Source organism: Anas platyrhynchos, chromosome 28, assembly GCF_047663525.1.
Source record: "Anas platyrhynchos isolate ZD024472 breed Pekin duck chromosome 28, IASCAAS_PekinDuck_T2T, whole genome shotgun sequence".
In the NCBI taxonomy this organism is placed as follows: Eukaryota; Metazoa; Chordata; class Aves; order Anseriformes; family Anatidae; genus Anas; species Anas platyrhynchos.
The window spans coordinates 2,826,749-2,846,370 of NC_092614.1; the positions used below are offsets into that span (position 1 = coordinate 2,826,749).

Consider the following 19,622-nt stretch of genomic DNA (forward strand, 5'->3'; position numbering starts at 1 on the left):
CCATGGTGCCCGTCCTCTCGTTTGCACATCAGCATCATTAACTCGGCGCGTTCCCTGAGTCAGCGCATCGCAAACGAGGACAGTCACAGCCCGAACCGAGGGGACACCGGGCAGGACACAGCGCGGCTGGACTGCAGCAGCATCGCAGAAGCACCCAGCAGCCCCAGGAAACAAAGCACTAAGAATACATCTGACCTCCTACCCAAGGGTCCTGCAATCCTGAAGCTTTGTGCTCTGCGTCTGCAGCAAGCTGGATAATCAGCATCACCAGGGACAAAAAGGGATGATCAGCGGGGTAACGAGGTACCAGATGCAGCAGCAGTAGGGCAGGGAAAGCACGAGTGGATGATTATTTTTTTAAAACAAATGACTTGCTCTCCATGTCCAGTGAGCACATGGCTCTTGTGAATGAGCACCTTGACTGGTTACGGGCAGGGGACCGCGGGGCTTGCCCGTGCTTGCTGCAGATCACGGAGGTGACCCACCCTGTGCCTCCATCAGCAGAGAAAAAAACAGAAGCAAACGCACACTGAGAGCCTGACACTTTGCCCCCAGGGGTTTAGCTGTAACTGTTAGCACAGCGTAAGAGAGCAGCAGGAGAGGAAAGATTGAGGAGGGAGCGATTCATCATCCCGCCCGGCTGCTGCTCTCCTGGCCGAGGAATTCCTGGCACGGGACTTTCAAGATCACAAAATCCTTCAGGTTTCTTGTGACCGGCACAAAGATTGGGGTAGAGCCATGGGAACTGAGGGTCCTGCTCCCAGAGGGGCCCCCACACCAGCAAGGCCACGCACACTGCGGTGGTTTTGGCACCCCAATGCCCCATGCCACCAGGACATCTGCACCGTAAATCATTTTCGTCCTGTTCCGTTCAAGTACGTGCTTAAATCTCAGGGGCTCGATGTGTGCATGAACCCTGCTGTGCTGGGGCTGCTGTCAAAGGTCCTTCTCCAGCCCTTGCTGCGCTTCCACCCAAAATTCCCAAGCCTTAATTTAGCAGACTGACTCAGCCCTCCCAGCGGGACACCAGGGGGACGGAGCAGGATGGCCAGGCAGGACCCAAGGTCCTGGTCCCCCCAGGACAACCATGGCCCCCCAGCACCTCACCCCTGCGGGATGCCAAAACACAACAAGGGCAAAAAGCCACCTGAGGACCCAGAGCAGCAGCTCTGGGGCTTGCAGCACCACGAAGGCAGCCGGCTGCGAGCAGGAGCAGCGCAGGGCATGGCTAAGCTGTGTCACGCCAGGACAGGGCTAAAACACGTGGCTCAAGCAAGCTTTGGGGAGCAGGCAGCCGTGCCGCCCCCTGCACACAGGCCAGCACACCACCATCAATCACCTCCTGCCAGAAGAGCGATGCCCCAGGCCGGGGGGCTGGTAGACGACGGCTCCGGCTGCTCCCCGCCGCCGCCGGGCTGTTTGCCTCTTAAAATAGAGCAGGGAGTGCAACCCGATGCAGCCGCGGCGCGAGTTTTGGCTGAGCCGCTCCTCACTGGCTCTTCCTAGTCCCTACGATTTAAATTTCTTTTTTTTTTTTTAATTATTATTTTTCCAAATCCCCCCTGAAATCAAACCCAGGCACCGCTTGTGCAATAGCAGCATCTCCTCCGGGCAAGGTGCCAGCGGGCACGCAGAGCCAGGAGCCACCGGGCAGCAAGGCGCACGGCACAGCTTTGGCCATGCTCAGTCCCAGGAGCCCCCTGTGTGTCCCCCCCACACACCCTGCTCCAGGACTCGCCACCCAACTCCTCCCTGACCCCCCAGAAGCTCGTTATCTCAGAAACCTTCAGATAAGGGCTATCCCGAGGGATGGGTCCGAGGCCGCGGCGCTGCCTTGCGCCCGCTCCCGCAGGGTCCGGGAGGACGCGACTTACCACATTTGAAGGACTCGGGACGAGATTATCACATTAAACTTTAAAAGTCTCTGCTCAGGAAGAGCAGCAGCTAATGCTGCTCACTCAGCAGAGCCGAACCCGGATTGTTACAGCTATTTTTTGTGCCGGAGCCACTTAAAGAAGCAAAGCAAAGCTCAGAGGCCTCGAATTACAGCAAGCAGTGACCCACAGGCTGAGCCCGTCCTGCCAGGCTTGTGCCCGCTCTTGCCTGCACTTAGGCTGCAACGTTTTAGGGACAGAAATTAGCTTCTAGGCATGTTTGTGTATAACTGCTAACGCGGGAGCTCTCCAATTTAAGTCTGAGCTCCCGCAGGCTCCTGTAACACAACCTGAATTAATTATTTCATAGTGCTAAGTAAGTGACATTTGAAATCCAGCCATTGCAGTGGTATCAAGTAAAGATATTTGCAAGGGGATCCGTTTAAATCCACGCAGTGTTTTGAGTCACCCCATCAAAGGAAGCCCGGTGCGTTATTAGACCAAAAGTCACCAAACACCCAACCTTCTGGGGGCGGCTCCGGGGCACCCGTGGGGTGCTCAGCCTCGTGGGGCATGCAGCAAATGAGCCCAGTGCTGCTGACCACAAGCCAGCTGTTAAAGCAATATTTATTCAGAAGTTAACAATAGCACAAGACTTTGCACTGCTTCTTCATTCTCCAAATCCTTCATGACCCTGGGTTGGGTAATTTTTAACCCCCAGGACAGGATTACACCACCAGAACCTCCCCACATCCCAGCTTTACACACACGAGAGCTTAAACTCAAGAAGGAGCAGCACCAAACACCTCAAAAGCCAAAGCAAAATCTCCCCAGAACTGACCCCCCAAAATAAAGGAGCACATCAGGACCTACCAGAGCTTCATGGCAGGGGGCAAAGCAGACCCTATCCAGGCTGTTAACCTAGGAGCAGAGCACCCAACTTGCAAACCCGAAAGTCTCCTCCCCTGCCCTTCTTATGGCCCTGGCCAACACAACCCAGCTGGGGCTGCTGTGGTTACAGCCCCAACCCCAACCCCAACCCCAGCACCTGCAGCCACTGACGAGGGAAGGAGAAATCCCTGAGCACCTGCCCAAAATCCAAGCTTTTTTTCAAACAGCTCTCTTGGATATGTGCTAAAAGAGGTACCCCGGAGCTGCTGGGTTCTGGCCAATGCCTGATTTCCTTCCCCAAGTTCTTCTGTATCCTTCTGGGTAACTGCTAAAAATGAGGGTTTGTCACAACGTAAGGAAACTGCTCTCATTAACTTCCCTAAAAAAGTGCCTGGAAAAGGTAAAGGCTGGGGTTTGCCATCCTGCAGCAGTCACAGAACAGAGTCCAGGCAGCAGGACCAGGCTTGATGGTGCCAAGCAGCAGTATAAAAACACGATTTTGGGGAAAATTTGCATACAAGCACGTGGTTCGGTCCCATCAGCTTCAGAGGGAACTAAACACTCCCCAAGTGCTTTCCCATTGCGACTGCTCTCCCGGCCTTTGTGACAACTGCCTGCCAAAAACATGAACTTCTGGAGAGAAAGGGCAAGGTGAGAAAGCCCGATTTTGGTTAAAGCAAAGCCCAAAGGGCTGCCCCACTGCTCATTTTCCTTGGCACCATCTGGCCCAGATCTGCAGTGTCGGTGATGACTCTGAAGTTTCCAAAGCTCCCAACTGCCAGGAAAAACTTGAAAAAGCCTCTTTAGCTCTCTAGATGACAAATGAAAAGAACCCCAAATTTATTGTTTTTTGTTTTTTTGGTTGTTCTTTTTTTTTTAGAATTTCGAGTGGGAGGAAGGAAAATGGGACGACCCATGATTTTTTAATGCCTGCGGTTGGCAGTTCCATATTTAATGTGACAGCATCCCTTTAAGAAAAACATGTTCACACACAGGAAAGAAAATAAATTGGCCAAGCAATTTGCTTTCAAGCCCGCCTGACAATTCCCCGCACAACCACTTTCCTTCAGCCTCGGTCAAGCCGCAGCGGCCAGCGCTTCACGCTGGGCAGCGTATAATCTAAGGGTTTAAGGATGCTTCGCTGGTTGACAAGCCCATCTGCTAATCCTGGAAGCGGTAATTTATCCCAGAGACAGTACAAAGAGAGAGTGGAAGAAATAATTCATTGTGTGTGAGACGGAGAGGAGACGCCTTGTCATGTTCCCAGGCTGACAGCCCCCCCAACACAAACAGGGATGCTCGTTACGGAGCCTGAACCTGGCCTGATCAAAAGGGTTTCTTCATTCGGGGTAGGAAGGGGAAAAAAAAAATTAAAAAGAGAGGAAGAAAGGCAAAGGAGAGCTAAATCAAAGTCTGCACTTACTGTTCCTTATGAAGGAAACTTGTGAGGAATGCTTTCTGCAGGGCAATTAGTGACCAGGAGCTGAGGGGGGCTCGCTGCTGGCACCCATGGGGCTCAGGGAGCTCCGGTCCCATGCCCGGCTGTGGTCCTGGCTCGGTGGGAGCCCCGTGGTGATTTTGGGGTGCCAGGACCCCGCAGCACCCCCTCGGTCACCATTTACCTGCGAGAACAGGTCAGGAGCACCCAGGAGCACAGGGCAATTCAACGACGGGGCTGCGTGTGGCTGCTGCTTCTAGCTGAAATTCGGGCAGCCAAAAAGGGGTTAAAGCTTGAAAAACCCTTCAGCAATTGCTGAAGCCAGCATCCCTCTCTGTGCTGCACATTTCTGTCTCAGGGTCGGTTGCAGGGACCACCTGAGGCTGATGTGGGCATCCAGAGGGGTTTTTTCCCATGTGGGAGCTGGCGTTTAGGCAGCTCTCTCCTCCGATTCTTCTAATTAGCAGCCACCAGCCTAAATTTAATCGTGTCACAGCGCCTGAGAGCTCACCTTGCAGTCAGAAGGAGGGCACGGGGACGAGCACGGTGTGCTGGCATCGCCCCCTGCCTCTGTGGCCCCCCGTCTCCGTGCCCTGCCAGCCTCAGCCCCCCTCACGTGGGACATTTGCACCCTCGAGTCCCGACGTTACCTCTGTGCCTCCGACCGTATTTCTAGGACATCAGCCATCGGCAAATTAGGGCAGTGCAGCTGCTTCATTGTGGCCTCTTTAAAAAGCAGTTTTGCTCCAAAGGAGGCTGCAAACGGGGCTCTGCTCTCCAGCCAGGGCCAGGGCCACAGAAACCTCAATTCAGGAGGCACGGGCAGGAGGAGCCTCAAAACACGTAACTAAAATGCAGGAAAATAAAACCAAACCCCTGGGCAGTGCCGCCTGGCTGCTGGATGCCCCGAATTGGTGATGCTATTTTGAGGTGCTCATCAAAACACATCCCAGAACTGATTTTGGTGCACAGGCAGGGTGCTCCATCACCCGAATTTCCCTCTGAGCAGGGGCCGTGTTCCTCCAGCCCTGCAGCAGATGAGAGGAACACCTTCATCGCCCTGGCCTCCTGCCTCGGCTCCTCTTGGTGTTCAGCACGGACTTGTCTTCACGCTACTGGAAAGCCATCACTGACAGGCAGGGGAATGAAAGAGGACAGATGATAATTAATTGTCCACATCTTTCAGCGTCTCCTGGATATGGGCTAATGAAGTTATACACAACTCTCTGGCTAGAAGACAGAAGGAAAAGAATCGTAGAGCTGGGGTTTACTGTCAGTGATAAGCATGGCCCGAATTACGCACGCTGCTTTGGCTTTCTTTGGTTATTTCCAAACAAATGCAGCTCCTGGAAGCCTCATTGCTCGCTCCCCTGGTTCTTACAGCAGCTCTGAAAGCTGCAGGAGCCCCCTCTGGGTGCTGTGAGCATCCTTGGAGTAGGCAGAGGTCACCAGTGTCAGGAGAGAAGCGTGCGTGCCCAATTAAATGGAGAAACCTTTGCTCCGAGAGGCCCAGAAGGAAGCACGTGTCGGCTGGCAGCGCAGGTGGCAGCTCCGATATTTTGCTGGGCAGCACCATTAACACTATTTAAGGACCTCTAGCGGGCCAGCTTTCCTGTTTAAAAGGAATTTGCAAATGGGTTCGTGAGAAGTCGCTTGTCTCCCTGCCATGGCAAACACACGGCTGCAGGCAGCCGGCACCGAGCACGCGTAGCCGTGCGCCCTACGCGCCACGGCACTGCTTCTGCGGGGCGAGGAAGGCAGGGCAGGTCCATAACCTGTCACCCTGATGCCTCCAGGTATTCACTCAGTTTTGGGGTTTTCTGCAGGGCGATGGCTCCCTCCTGCACCCCGGCGCTGAGCGCAATGGGGATCCGGCTCCTCCCTGCTCCACCGTGCAGCCACCTCCCGGCGCACATCACATCACCAGCACTGGTAACGGCCTCATCACCCGATGGGGCACGATCTGGAGGGGCTGGCAGGGCTGGAAGCAGAGGTGCTAGAAGGACCACATCCCAGGACGTCAGGGTGCCAGACCAGGGTGCCATGGTGACCCCCAGCCCCGGCGCACAATCCTGAACAGAGCCATGCATGGGGACACGAGCAGGGCTCCCTATTTCACCCCCAGCACGAGCACCCTGCTGCTGCCTGCTGCTGCTGGCCAGCTGCCTGCTGAAAGCAAGCACGGCTGGAGCAGCACCGAGATGCCCATGGGCACGGTGATGCCCCGGTACCGACCGTGACCACCCAGAGCCCCCAGGGATGGGAATGGAGGCGGAGGACGGAGGCCGGGCTCGGCGGAGGCTGGGCCGGGCTGTGCTGGCAGCTGGCGGGAGGTGGAGGCGGTGTTGTTATGAAAACATGCGAGGGCCGTGTCTGAAAACATTGCAAGGAGCCAGCTACATAAATAGGCCCTTTATGGCTCTTTCCTGCTCGAAGACAGGCCCTTTCACGAGCGCTTGGCTTCGGCACGGCGGGGTTACTCGGCTAAAAGGGCTCTTCGTGCGGGGCGCCTGGGGGGAGGCAGCGAGGCCGGGCGAGTTGGGGAGGCCAAGCAGCAGCAGTGGAGCAGCAGAGCCACATCAGAGCCTGCCCAGGCAGCCAGCACGGTCCCCCCGGTGCCAGCACCCACCTGCAGTGGTCCCTCTGCCTCTGCAGCTACCGATGGGACCTGAGCAATCACCTCCATCCCCTCACTGGGATGCTCCGAGACAAATCCTGCTGTGGTCCCCAGGCACCCAGACCAGAGGCTGAGCAGGGGATGGGGCTTTCTGCAGAGCCACGGCAGGGAGCAGTGCTGGGGGCCTTTTTTGCAGCCCCAACTCATCCCTTTCACACTATTTCCACGTCACGTGCATGAGAAAGCAGCGTGGCGAATCCAGGCTCTCCAGGCAGAATTTCTGCTGGAAGGACTCGAGCCTTTCCCCCGAGGAGCAGGAGGCTGGGACCTGCCTCTTCTACCAAGCCCTGTGTGGGGCACGGCTGCTCCTGTCCTCAGGGACACCCAAAAAGCAGGAGCTGCAATGCCAGGGACCGGAGAGCACCTCGGCGCAGAGCACCTGCCACTCCGCAGCACTTCCACCGGTATTAATCAGCGGCTTTATTAGGGAGCCACCACTAATTGAGCACCTCCAGTGATCCATCTGGTGCCAGCAGCCGCGCGTGCAGCAGCAGCACTTTGTTTTTTTCGGCCGCAGCAATTTAACGCGCTCACAGTTTGTGCCCCCTCAGCACCAAACCCATAGCGGTTCAGGGAAGGGGGTGACTAAAGCAGCGGGCGAGTGAGTGATCAGTGACTCAGCGGATCATTTTGCTCATCTCATGGCTTTTTTTAGCCCCCCCTGGTCATACCTCCCGTTGCAAACCCCAGCGAGGTGCAGCCGCTGATCCCAACCTCTCCGGCTGTAACCTGCCCCGTGTCCTGCACCATCCCCTGGAAGCCACCACTCCCACCTTGGCCACTTCCCCGGCTCCCCCTCGCTGGCCGTGACCTTGGAAAGGTACCTGAGGCACAGCAGGATGATGCTAGGGACAAAAGGTGATGGAGGATGAGCGTGGAGCGATGCCGGGGCTGCTCCAGGCTCGGCTGCAAGCTGCCCGGGTGGTGCCGAGGCAGTTTTTCAAGGCAAATATTCATTTCACGTGGTCCGCCCTTGGAAAACAGGCTCCTCCAAAAGAGAGCGGAGAGCACTGCCAAAGGCTTTGCGGTGTTTTTCTTTTCCACAATCCTCCCTTTTATTTTTTAGGATGGGGAGGGCAGCGGGACAGCCCCAGTCCCGGGCAGGACGGGGAGGGCAGCCCAGGAGGTCGGTGCCACGCCGGAGCTGCCCCGCGGTGACTTTTATCACGAGCGCAGCGCTAAGCTCTTGTCTTAGCAGTAACCCATGGCTGCAAACACCAGGGGCTTGAATTAGCAAGCTGCTGGAGCTGGGATTCTGCTACCAAACAGCCTCATGACAAGGGTGAGCACGGAGCAGGGACAACCTCTGGCAGCGCCCCGTGCCGCAGCGATGCCCGAGCGGAGCCGTGCCCAGTGCTGGGGATTGGGCTGCTCCCTACAGCGGCTCCATTTTCACTTTGCCTTAAATGATTTCCCAGCTGCTTCCCCATTTGAACTGATAATGGGACTTCGCTATCTGTCTGGTTTCGAGGGTTGCTTGCCTTGTTCAAGCTGAAGAAAATCAATTCCCCTCTCACTCGAGGCTTTGCGAGACAGATGAACTGAAAATCTCGCCTGCCTGAGCAAAATATTTATTCAGTCTGGGAACAGATTTACTTTTGAACTTTCTATAAATACAGCCGAGGGCACCCATTTAATCCCTTACCAGAAGACCTAATTTTATTTGTTTTATGTTTTAAAAAACCTCTCGCTTTTCCAGCGCCTTGTCAGCATGTGAAAAAGGGCAGAGGAGCCCACACCCTTCTTGGCAACGGGAGCGGGACCGTGGGGTGCCCGAGCGTGGTCCCACAGTGGGACGGGGCTGGTGATGCCTGGAGGGGGGTGATCGCAGCCAAGACCTGTGCCCCCCAGCTCTGCAGGGTTTGCTGCTATTTACTTATTTATTTACACCCGAGCAAAGCGGCTGCCGAGGGCTGGAGCAGGCAGAGAGAGGCCAAATCCTCCACAGAGGCTCCTTTGTCCCCTTCCCTGCTCGCTCGCGGGCGCACAACGCTTCCCTGTGCTCGGCTGCTTGGGAGGGACCCCCACAACCCAGCCCCTGTCTGCGCCCCCCCGAGCCCTGTGGCTCCGTCCTCCCCCTGCCCACCAGGCAGCCGGGCTCAGCGGGGCAGCCCATGCCCCCCTGGGGGGATAACCCCATATCTGGGACCCTTCTGCTCCATCCACAGCCCATTTTGGGCTCCGTGGGTGCTGCAGCCAGAGATGTGCCACAAGCCAGAGCCTCTCCCCTGCCACCTTCCCCCCCTTGGGATCCCAGCTCGATCCCATCCCTGAGCCCTGAGCCCCTGGTGCACGCAGCATCCCTCATCCTCCCTGCCTGCTTTTCTCGTGCTGTTTAACAGCCAGGACCGCAGGGAAACCAGGCTCCTTGCAGGCAGCAGGAGAAGAAAAAGCTCCTTTGGCTGGGTGGTAGGAAATTGCCTCTCGGTGCCCACCGGGGGGGGGGAGAGGAAATTCTGCAGCGTGCCAACAGTTCCCAAGCGCCCGCCCCACCGCCTTCCTCACCAAAGAGAGGGTTTGGTTTGCCCAAACCTTTAGGAAGATAAATATTTGTAAGGATGACTTGAGCATCTTTTCCACTGCTAAGGAGCAGCCAAACGCAGGGAGGTGCTGCCCCACAGCTGGATGCTGGCACCCCCCCCGGCTCCCCCTGCTCTGCTCACCGGTGCCGTGCCCGCGCCGAGCACTGCAGCAAGGCACCAGGCACACGAGCACCCCTGGGTGCAGGTGGCTGCCGGCTTCCTATAAATCCTTTTGACTCATCCCCTGCCTAAATAGGAACTCATCCTGCCCCGGGAGCTCTCAGCCCAGAAACGTGTTGTACCTCATATGATGGAGCATGGCAAATAATCCCCCCTCGGAGCCGGGTGCGCTCCCCTTGAGGCTGCTGGGGGGCACGATCCCGCAGCCCCAGCTCCCCGTTCCCTCCAGAAACACCAACCCCAATTATTGCAGAGTTGCTCCCTCTCCAAATCCCCTCTGTGGTTGCACTGCTGTCCCCACCCGGTGTGGATTCAAGCACCAGGGTCACACCAGGTCCCTGCCCCGACCCCACCACCTCCTGCCCTGCACGCTGCCGAGAGCAAACCCACGCAGGGATGCGCCCAGCGAGCAGGTTGCTCCGTATTTCCCTATAAAAAGCAGCCTGGCACATCCCTACCTTGTGGAAGGGCTCCTCCGAAGGCACAGCATGCCGTACACCATGAGTGGCTCTCTGATTTGACACACTTATTAAATTGCTATTATGCCTGCTTGCTAATTACCTCCTCGGGAAAGCAGAGAGGACAGAAATTTGACATTGAGAGGTGAAAATCTGCAAACCTAGAAAAGCCAGGGCCAGGGAACAAGGCTGAAAAGGGGACTGCTGCTGAGGTGTCCCCCAACCTGACAGCCATGTCCTGGGGCTGAAGCAGCCCCCCTTGGACTGGGAGTGGGCACGGTGACCCCAGGAGCCCCCATGAAGCCCCCAAATCACCCCAAAGTGCTTGTCCTGCACACCGTGCCTCCCGCAGCAAAGATTAATCTGAGTGCGATTTAATCCCTAAAGTCCTTTCATAATGATGCTCAAAAATAAGCCTGCAGAGTTCCTAATACTGCGCGAAAATTTGGAGTTGGGATATTTATAGGCTTCACCCTATAAATGCGATGAAGCACAGCCAGCAGTGGGCATTGGAGGGCTTTGCTCGAGGGGGGGACCCGATGCCGAGACCCCCAGGGCCACAGACCAGTTGTGCCCCCCCCCTCCCCGCTTCCAGTGCATCCTCTGGCAGCCGCTGGCTCCGCAACAAGCTCCTCTTGTCGTTTTTTTATTTTTCCTCTATAAACATTTCAGGGTTCCTCAAAAGACACTTCAGCCACACGCCGCACAGTGAATCCTCTGTGCTGAGACGCTCGCAGCAGTTCAAAGGGATGCGAAGCAGCGGCGCTCCTGACCGAAATAAACAGCGCCCGTGTGTGTGCGCTGCCCCGCGCCACGTGCTGTGCTTCGGCAGACGGGAGGGGAGCAGATGACAAATATTAACAGAAAAAGTGATGCTTCAAATAAATAAATACATATTCGGGGGCCTTGGTTTGCTGGGAGCCTCGTCAAACCCAGCTCCACCTGGGCTCAGGTTGTTTCTCTCCCAAGCAAGCAAAAAACCTTCCCGTGGGCTGCTCCCAGTTTGTTTTCCAAGAGCACGGCCCAAGGTCGTGGCACGGGGAGCATCACCAGCATCTCCTCTGGCAGGCTCGGCAGGACGAGGAGCTGCAGAGGTCCTCCAGAATCAATTCCCCTCCGTGGGTTATTTATAACCTGGCAGGGGATGAGACCTCGAGCAGGGCTGGCAAGCGTGCGGCCAAATCTCCTTGGGCATGGGACAGCCCAGGGAAGGAGAGGCTTGGGGTTAGGAGGATGCTCGTAGGGATGAAATTCCTTCCCTGAGAGGATGCCACGTCCCATCCCTGTTGTGATGCCTCTGATCTGCCTGTTTTAGTTTTAAGCGTTAATTCCTAGCTGCTGTTCCTGCCACTCTTTTTTTTTTTTTCTTTTCATCTTTGCGACTCGCAGATGAAACGAGGAGGGAGCAGGGGATGGTTCTGGTGATGTGCGAGGGAGCGGCACGAAGCCTTCAATTATTTCCTGAGTTCTCACCCAAGGTCCGTACCCATGAATTAACGCCTGGGCTCGCAAGAAATACCGAAGCAGAGCCACGCAGGGAGCCAAATGCCAAAGCTCTACACCACCTCAGGTGCCAGCAATTACACACATCTGCAGAAACCCCGAGGAAGATGTTTGGTGGGGGCCACCAGGAGATGTTTGCATGCAGAGCTTTAACCCCTGGCTCCCCCCAGCACGGCGCACGGGCTGATCCCCACGGATGCACCCTAATTCCAACCAGATTTCGTGCTCCCCCGCCAGCCCCCTCGACGCTGGGCTCGTGCTGCTGCTCAGATGTGGATCGGGGGCTGCTGGAGCCGTGCCGGGGCAGAAAACCTCCTGGAAAACTAAAAAAAACCTGGAGGTGCTGAGCTGGGGCAGCAAGGGCTCAGTGCTGGAGCTCTGGGACGCACAAGCCGGATCCATCCTGTTCGTGGTCAGGGCTGGCAGGTGCTGGGTAAGCTCCCCTGTGCTCTTCTCTCCTTGGAGACCAGCAGAATGGGTCCTGCCCAGCGGGCAGAGCCCAGCAAAACCCACAGGAATGCAGCCAGGGGCATCCTGGCACGGGTTTTCATCCAAACCCTGGAGAACAGAGCCACCCCAAAGGCTCCTGGCAGCAGGGCACGGTCCCCACCGCAGGAAAGGCTGCTCCTGAAGAGCAATTGAAGTGCTCAGAGACCAGAAATCCCTCCAGGTGCTGGACCTCATCCACCAGGCTGAAGCTCCTGGCAGGGTGAGGCCAGGACCCATCCCTAGTCCAAAAGCAGCTGGCAAGGGGTGCAGGAGACCCTAAAATGAGCAGCCGTGTGCTTCGTGCTGTGCCAGCAGGAGCAGCCAGCAATAGAAATCGCCCCTTCCTCGGGCAGACGCAGCGGGATGCCCAGCCACGTGCGTGTGCCATCACCAGATAAAAGAGTCAGGATCACAAAAATCAGGGCTGCACGTTGCTCTGAAAACTTCCAGGGTTTAACGCTGACAGAAGCTGCTAATTAGTCAGCCAGCCGCAGGAACAAGAATTAAAACACCGCTGTTTTCTTTTCAGCACAAAGCTCGTTTTTACCCTTTGGACCAAACCTTTCCCCAAGAGGCATCCCCAGGCATGGCTCTGGTCCCCCTCTGGCTGAGGGCTCAGCAACCTGGCACCTGCAAGGCCAGGTCACCGATACCACATCTCTCAAAAAAAAAAAATTAAAAAAAAAAACACCCGAAAAACCTCTGGATCCTCTGCCACGTTCACAAAGCAGTGACCTGCTCCTCCACGCTCCGCGGTGCTTTTCCCAGCTCAAAGGCAGCGGAGGTCTCAAAGAGCCGGGCGGTGACAGGGGGGTGAGGGGCAGCCTCTGACCTTACGCTGGCAAAAAAAAATCCCAACAGCTCCTTCATCCCGCGGCCGATGCGGAGCAAGAGCCAGAGACCAGACGTCAGAGCCAGAAATACCCAAAGCACTCACAGCCCTGGCCAGGTACCAGGGCCACCGTGTCTCTGAGACCAAGCCTGGCATCCCTGGGGCCAAGGTGCAAACACGAACCTTAAAAATTACACGTGGATCAAAGCATCTGCTCTGATAAGCCCAATTAAAATAAAATTGAAATTAAAGACTGGCCTCAGAGATAGGTCAAGCAAAACCTAGCTTGGTTTGATTCCTCCTGGGTCAAAGCTGCTGGCTAAAGGACCCCGATGCTTTGCCACACAGACCCCTGCCTCCACGGGACCCCCCTGCTCCTCCACCCCTTCCAGGGGTTCCTGCAAAAGGGAGCAGCCCCCGTCCACGGGCAGACAGGGGCACAGATTAGGACTTAACCTCAAACTGTTTCCCTTGCCGTTTCCAAGTGATCTTCCTTATCACCTAATTAAAAATTTCCATAATTAGGCCAGGGAAAATCACGGCTTGGGAACGTTCCCATTTCAAGGAAGCCCCAAGCTGTGCCGCGGTGCTGGGTGGGAGCCCCCCCCCGGAGCCCTTCCCCAGCTGAGCTGCCCCCCACTGCAGCCCAGAAGAGCTTTAACACCCCCATTTTGGGGGGGTCCCACAGCTTGCTGGGCTCTGGGGGGGCTGGGGAGCAGCCCCCCAAGACGTTCTGCCACCTTCACCCTGGTCCTTGAAACGCAGCAGCACGGTGAGCCCCCCGTGACCATTGTGGGAAAAAAAATGTTGTTTTTTCTATTATTATTTTTTATTTATTATTATTTGTTTTTTAAAGAATGGTGTAAGCGTTGCACGGGAAGCCAAGGATCTCCCTGCACACACCCCTTAGCCACAGCTTGACTTCTGAGCTTCCCGAGGCTCCTTAAATACCCAGGTTCTCTTTTACGACTCGCAAGTAAATTATTATGGTGTTAATAAAAAAAAAAAAAAAAAAAAAAGGAGCAGTTGTTACCATGCAGCCACAGCGTGAATTTCCGTGAGAGCACAGATATAATTCTTGACGGGGCCTTCTTGACGTATAAATTATGACACTATTTTGGAGGCCATCTGAGAGCATCAGACGAAGAAACTGCCTTTGCGTATCACAATATTGTTTCTAAATTGACAAGTGGACCCTCATGGGCTTTATCGTTCTGCTTTGTGCGCATTTTTGCCTTTCTCTTTTCCCTAGGAATGGTGAAGGACCCTCAGGACTGTGGGCTCTGCATTCCCAAAAGTCAGGCACCGGCCCCAAAAAGGCTGAGAAATAAGGGCAAGAGTCTGCGAGGGCCGGAGCTGAGAGAGGGGCTCTCCGGTTCCCTCCTTTTGAAGCCCATCACACTTTGGAGATTGCCCGGTGCTTCCAGGACAGGTCTGATTCCAAGCCTGGAAATTCAACAGCACAAAGCAACTTGATTTAGCTCTTTTAGATTTAACCTAAAGTCACACAACTTGAGTTAACCCAAAATCACACAACTTGAGTTAACCCCACAGCCATCATCTCCCGTGCCACTACAGCCCGGCGCATTGGGCAAATGATGCCAACCACAAATAAACAAGGCAGAGAGCAGAAAGAGCAGAAACAGCCTCAAAACGGCCTGATGGCGAGCACTGCAAGAGGGAAGGGAAAGCCCCACAGCTCTGGGTGCGATGTCCCTGGGCAGCTGCCGGGGTTCCGTGGTGGCTGTGCTCTCTCCTGCCAGCACAAATAGAGCCAGCACGTCTGAGTTGGGTGACTCGGTGCTAAAAGCGAGGGGAAAAGCCAGAGAGGAGAGAAGAGGCAGAAAGATGGGACCTGGCAAAAATAAATAAATAAAAATAAAATAAAAAAAATAATTAAAAACCTTATACTTTTAATGGGGCGAGACCCGAGGACCAGCGAGCCAAACGCATTTTATTCTTCCACCGCCCTCCTGGTTTCTCAGCGCAGGACGCTGGCCTTTTCATCAAAGCAAAACCTCCTTCAACGGGCAACAACTTTACCAGCCCAGCCCAGGGTTCGGGTCACGCAGGACGTGATGCCAGAGCTGAGCCGGGCTCGTGCACAAAGCGCCTGGCGTTAAGTCACCGAGCAGCACGACCCAGCCACCCCGAGAGCTCGGAGACAAGCTTTGCACATTTGCATACAGGATTATACCAGTCTCTCTCTTTTTTTTTTTTTTTTAAATGCATGCAGCAGATTACAAAACAAGCAGAAAAAAAAAATCCCAGGGCAGACATTATCACTGGCCTGATTCTGAACTCTACATATGGTGAGAGAGCTGATCGGCAGCAGAGGTCCGCTGGCAGCTACGCCGGCGCAGGGTGGCTCCTCTCGCACCCCCGTGGAGCTGTTTCAGCCAAGTGACAAATCTCACCCAGAGAGGCCGGCACTTGGCTGGATGGCTCCATTGAAAAACACCTGCAGCCACTTTAAGGAAAAAAAAAACAACTCAATGAGCATGGATTTGACTTTCAGCGGCTGCGGGAACTCCTGGCCAGGCTGGGAGTCTAGGACAGAGCCCCATTTATTTGAGGACTGGCTCATACAGCAGCACTTCCCACTGATGCTGTTTCCAGTGCCCCACAAGCCGCCCCAGAGGCTTGCACAGAGCATCCAAAATCCACGCTCCGCTGCCCCAGCTAATCACAGAGATGCAGCCGATTTCTGCACCGCGCCGAGCGGCGCAAGGCCAGCTCCTGCCTGACATCGCCACAGCCCTGCCGAAAGCTGCTGCCAACACCAGCACAGGAGCAGGCAGCTCGAGCAGAGGAGATAGCAGAGGCAGCACTGATCCCCTTCGCTCGGGTAAAGAGAACCCAGCAGCCCCATAAAGCCTCCAGGAGCCCAAAGCTGGGCCCTGGATGTGAGTTTCAAGCAAAATCATTTCCTGTATTTAAGGCGCACTTTTAAATTTTGCTCGGAAAATGAAAACCAAAACAAACCAGGCACACGCAGAGGGGAGAGAGGAGTTCAGATCCTGTGCAAGAGGCAGTTTTCCCCGCAGCACCAGCAGCTCTGCCGCTGCGCTCTCAAGGGCAGGTCGCAGGCGGGCACCTTCTCGTCGCGATGCGCTCCGAGCAGGGGGGAGCTCCCAGCCCTACCCCAGCCCGACACGACTAAGAAAAAGCTCCAGAGATAACTCACTGCTGCTTCCAGCTTGGAGTCAAATAGATCAGTAAAGGCTGAGAAGGGCACGGGCAATCTCCTGGGTGATGCTGCCACTTCTGTGGCCGAGCTCCCCGCTGCTTGGCGAGCCCATCGGCGGGCTCGTGCGCCTGCCTGGGAGGGCTGTGCCCTGCCCCAGACCGCAGCCAGCCCGAGCTGCAGCGCTCCTTACCCGGCTGGCTAACAGAAAGCCCTTTTGTAAGGCTTCAGCAAAAGTCCTTTGCTTTAAAAGCTGAGTACCCCTCGTGGAGACAGCCAGCGGCTCCATTTCCAGCGCCAACCTCGCCGTGGCTCCAGCAACCCCAGCGCCGTGATGGGTGTGAGCGGGGTGCAGGTGGTGCCCACGGGCACAGCCCCACGGGCACCCACGCAGGTCGGGCCGCACACCCCGATGGCACACAGCCCCCCGAAAAGCACCGTTTGGGCCCAGACGATGCCCACGAACACAACCCCAACGCATGCCCACGCGGGTGGCACACGGTGCACCCCAAAGCGTCGCCACCTCGGTAGCCACAAGCTGAGAGCTGGGGCTGCTGGGGGGCACCCAGCACCCACCTCGCACCCCCTTAGGTCCTGCTCTGGAGTGCAGGGAGAAGGGGCTGCGATCAGGGCTCCTGCAAAGTTCCTCCAAATAAGTTTCCCTCCTGTCTCCACACCTTGCCACGAGGAGGTCAGTGGCAGCGGGGGCCCTGCTGCCCCCCCCCACACCCCTCTGCCCCTGTGCACGGCGCTGCACAGCCGGGCTCGCCCCTTAACAGCCGTCAGAGGGGGGAACCGGGGCGGAGAGGGGGGGACCGGAGCATCCCCGCCGGGGCACGGCGCTGCCTCCCCGGGGGCCGACCTCCCCCCCGTCCTCCGCGCTTCGCCAGCGCATCCCCCCCCTCTTCCGACAACTTTGCTACGGCCACAACTATCCCGACCCCTCGACCCGGGCCGGGTCGGGCTCTCAGGACCGGCGGCTGCCCCAAAAAACCCGTTCCGTCCCCCTCCCGGTCGCCCTACCTGCCCAGCCGCCCGGCTCCGCCGCCGTTTGCAGCATCCTCCCGCCGGCTGCTCGCTCCCGGCTGGGCGAGCGCGCTCCCGGAGGAGGAGGAGGAGGAGGAGGAGGAAAGGGGGGGATGAAGGCAGCGTGCGCGCCGCCGCGGTCCCGTCCCCCCCCCCCTCCTCCTCCTCCTCCCCCCTCCTCCCCTCCCACCGGCACCGTGCGCATCCCGCAGGTTTGGGGACGCAGAGATTTGGGGAGCTGGGGGCTCCCCAGCCCGGCTCTGCTGCCTCAGGTCACCCCAAGGGGCTCCCCAAAACCTTCCCGGGATGGGGGCAGGAAGGTGCAGGTGGGCGCACGGAGGAGGGTGAGCCAGCAGAGCAGTGGGGAGGGCACCCAGGATTTTGGGGGACAGAGGTGCCCGGTGGCCTCAGCACCACGCACACATTCAGGGCCCGATCCTGCCCGCTGAGCTTTCCCCTCCGCCTCCAGGCCGAGGCTCCCAAATCCTGCAGATGCCAGCAGCAGAAAAACGCCCGACTCTGCACAAACTTGAAGCACGGGGACCGGTGGATGTGGCACCGGTGGCCCCAGTGGGGCTGCAGGGTTCTGCTGGTGGCACTGCCCCAGGTGTGACCCGGAGCTGTCCCAGCGGGGACAACACCTCGCATCGTGCCCAGAGCCTCTGCAAGAGCCGGGGGAGCTCAGATGCTGGAGGAGGAGGACGGAGCTGGGCTGGAGGGGGGGGCCCGTGGGGAGCCACTGCCTGCTCTGGAGTCATCACTGCTTGGAGCACAAGGCACCCGCGAGGCTGAGGCTTCTTTGCTGACACGCAGCTGCCTTGTGCTAAGATCAACATTTTTGGAGAAGCCTCTGTTTTCCTCTCGCTGGCATTAATATTTCAGCGGCTCCCAGAACCCGTAAGCGGGGCCGCGCGGCGTTGACACGGGAGGGCAGGGATAAAAAAGACCCCGCTCCCCACCCCGAGGAATATTCTGTCTAGACGGCCTTACATAATCACATTTTGCCCTCCTCCAGGACGCTGCGCAGGGGATCTCAAAGCACTTCGCAAACTGCTAATTAAGCTCTGCAGCCCGGCTGCGAGGGAATTGCTCGGCCCTGCCGGGCTCCCTGGCCAAGAGCACTCTACACCAAAGCAGACACGCTCAGGAGCTCTCAGCCCCTGCTGGAGCAGCGGAATTGATGCCAGGATGGAAAAGTCCGATCAGGCAACCAGGAGCTGCCGGCAGAGGGGCTGGAGGCTGCTGCCTGCGAGCTCCGGGCTCCTGCAGCAGGGCTGGAGGCTCGCGGGGCCACCCCAGCTCCCCAGGAGGTGCAAATTAGGGGCAGAGACACCGAGGCCTCTCCAGCAGCTCTTTCGGGTCCTCAGGTGCTGGACCACCAGCTGGTGGCCCTGCAGCTCTTGGTTTTGCCCAGTTGGGCCAAAAGCCCCTTCCTTGGCACCGGAGCCAGGGCTGGGGGCCCAAGGAAGAGCCGCGCAGCACCTCCATCTCTCAGTATGAATCACTCTGGTTTTTAAGAACCCAAAACCTTTTCCCAAAGCTCGTTGCATGTTTTCGCCATGCCATCTGATTTGTACAACGTTGGGTGTTTTTTTTTTTTTTTTTCCCCTCCCTATAAATAATTACCAGCAGCCTAATGGATCTCAAACCTTGCATTACCTTGGCTGTCAGGAACTTGACAATTACGGCGTAGCCTTCCTCGCCGAGGAGCAGACAGGGCTGCAGCTCCTCCACGTTTTTTGCATCCCCGTTAACCCCTGCAGCCTCTTCCCACCTCCCACCATGGCACAAATACGCAGCTGGCCATATCCCCTCTTCCAGTATCGCTCCCCACCCGTTGTCTTCGCTGCCTTCCCTCTCCCCTGGGCAGCCTTTCACCCCACTCAGCCCAACACAATATTTTCTTTGCCCTCTTTCCCGTTTCTTGAGGTTTTCATAGGATATCTAAGACGCTTCCATGCAGGGATATTCTTAATTAACCTAATCTTCCATGCCCATTGTGGCCTGTCCCTGTTAAGGATCTGAGGCAGCACCTGAATTAGGGTTTAGGGGCTGCACCCCAGTAACTCATTTGTGTGCCCTCTCAGCTGTTTCGGAGCTGCAGAGGGAAATGAATTTATTATATTTAAATAATTCTTATTGCAGTGAGGTCTGAGGGCCTGGTAGGGTGGTTCAGCTCAGACATCTGGGCTCGTATCCCTTCAGAAACCTGGGTTCCCAGGACCTCCCCTATAACCCTGCACCCCTACAGAAGGAGGGGGGATTTGTACTGAAACACAGCTGCTGGGGGGTGGGGTGGGGGGGTTATTGGAACAAGTTTCCCACCCCCAAGGTGGGGTGGAAGCAGTTGTCCCAAGGCAGGAACCAGATCTATCAATTGCTGTTAGTGGTCCACGGGCCTGCTCCAGCCGAGATTTTGGGCACAGCTCTGACGGTCGCTCCTTCCCCCCCCCACCCCCATCGATGGGTTTTGCCAGCTGAATTCCTCACGCGAATGTTTTCCCTGGCGTTATCGTCGCAATCTGCTTTTATTTCCTACACAACC

General features: G+C 56.8%; 1 protein-coding gene across 2 annotated transcripts in view; it reads right to left on the reverse strand.

Annotated features, from left to right (window-relative positions):
• The window catches only part of ZNF385C (zinc finger protein 385C), a 74,851-nt gene extending 57,675 nt beyond the window's left edge, over window positions 1-17,176 (reverse strand). Inside the window, exon 1 of one of the 2 annotated variants that reach the window (XM_072028809.1) lies at window positions 17,075-17,176. In XM_072028809.1, the coding sequence (XP_071884910.1) occupies window positions 17,075-17,111 (37 nt within the window). In that variant the 5' untranslated portion in view covers window positions 17,112-17,176. Of the gene's footprint in view, window positions 1-2,747; window positions 2,851-17,074 lie in introns of those variants that run through there. The other variant, XM_038168672.2, reaches the window with a different exon arrangement.
• Between the last annotated feature and the right edge of the window lie 2,446 nt (window positions 17,177-19,622).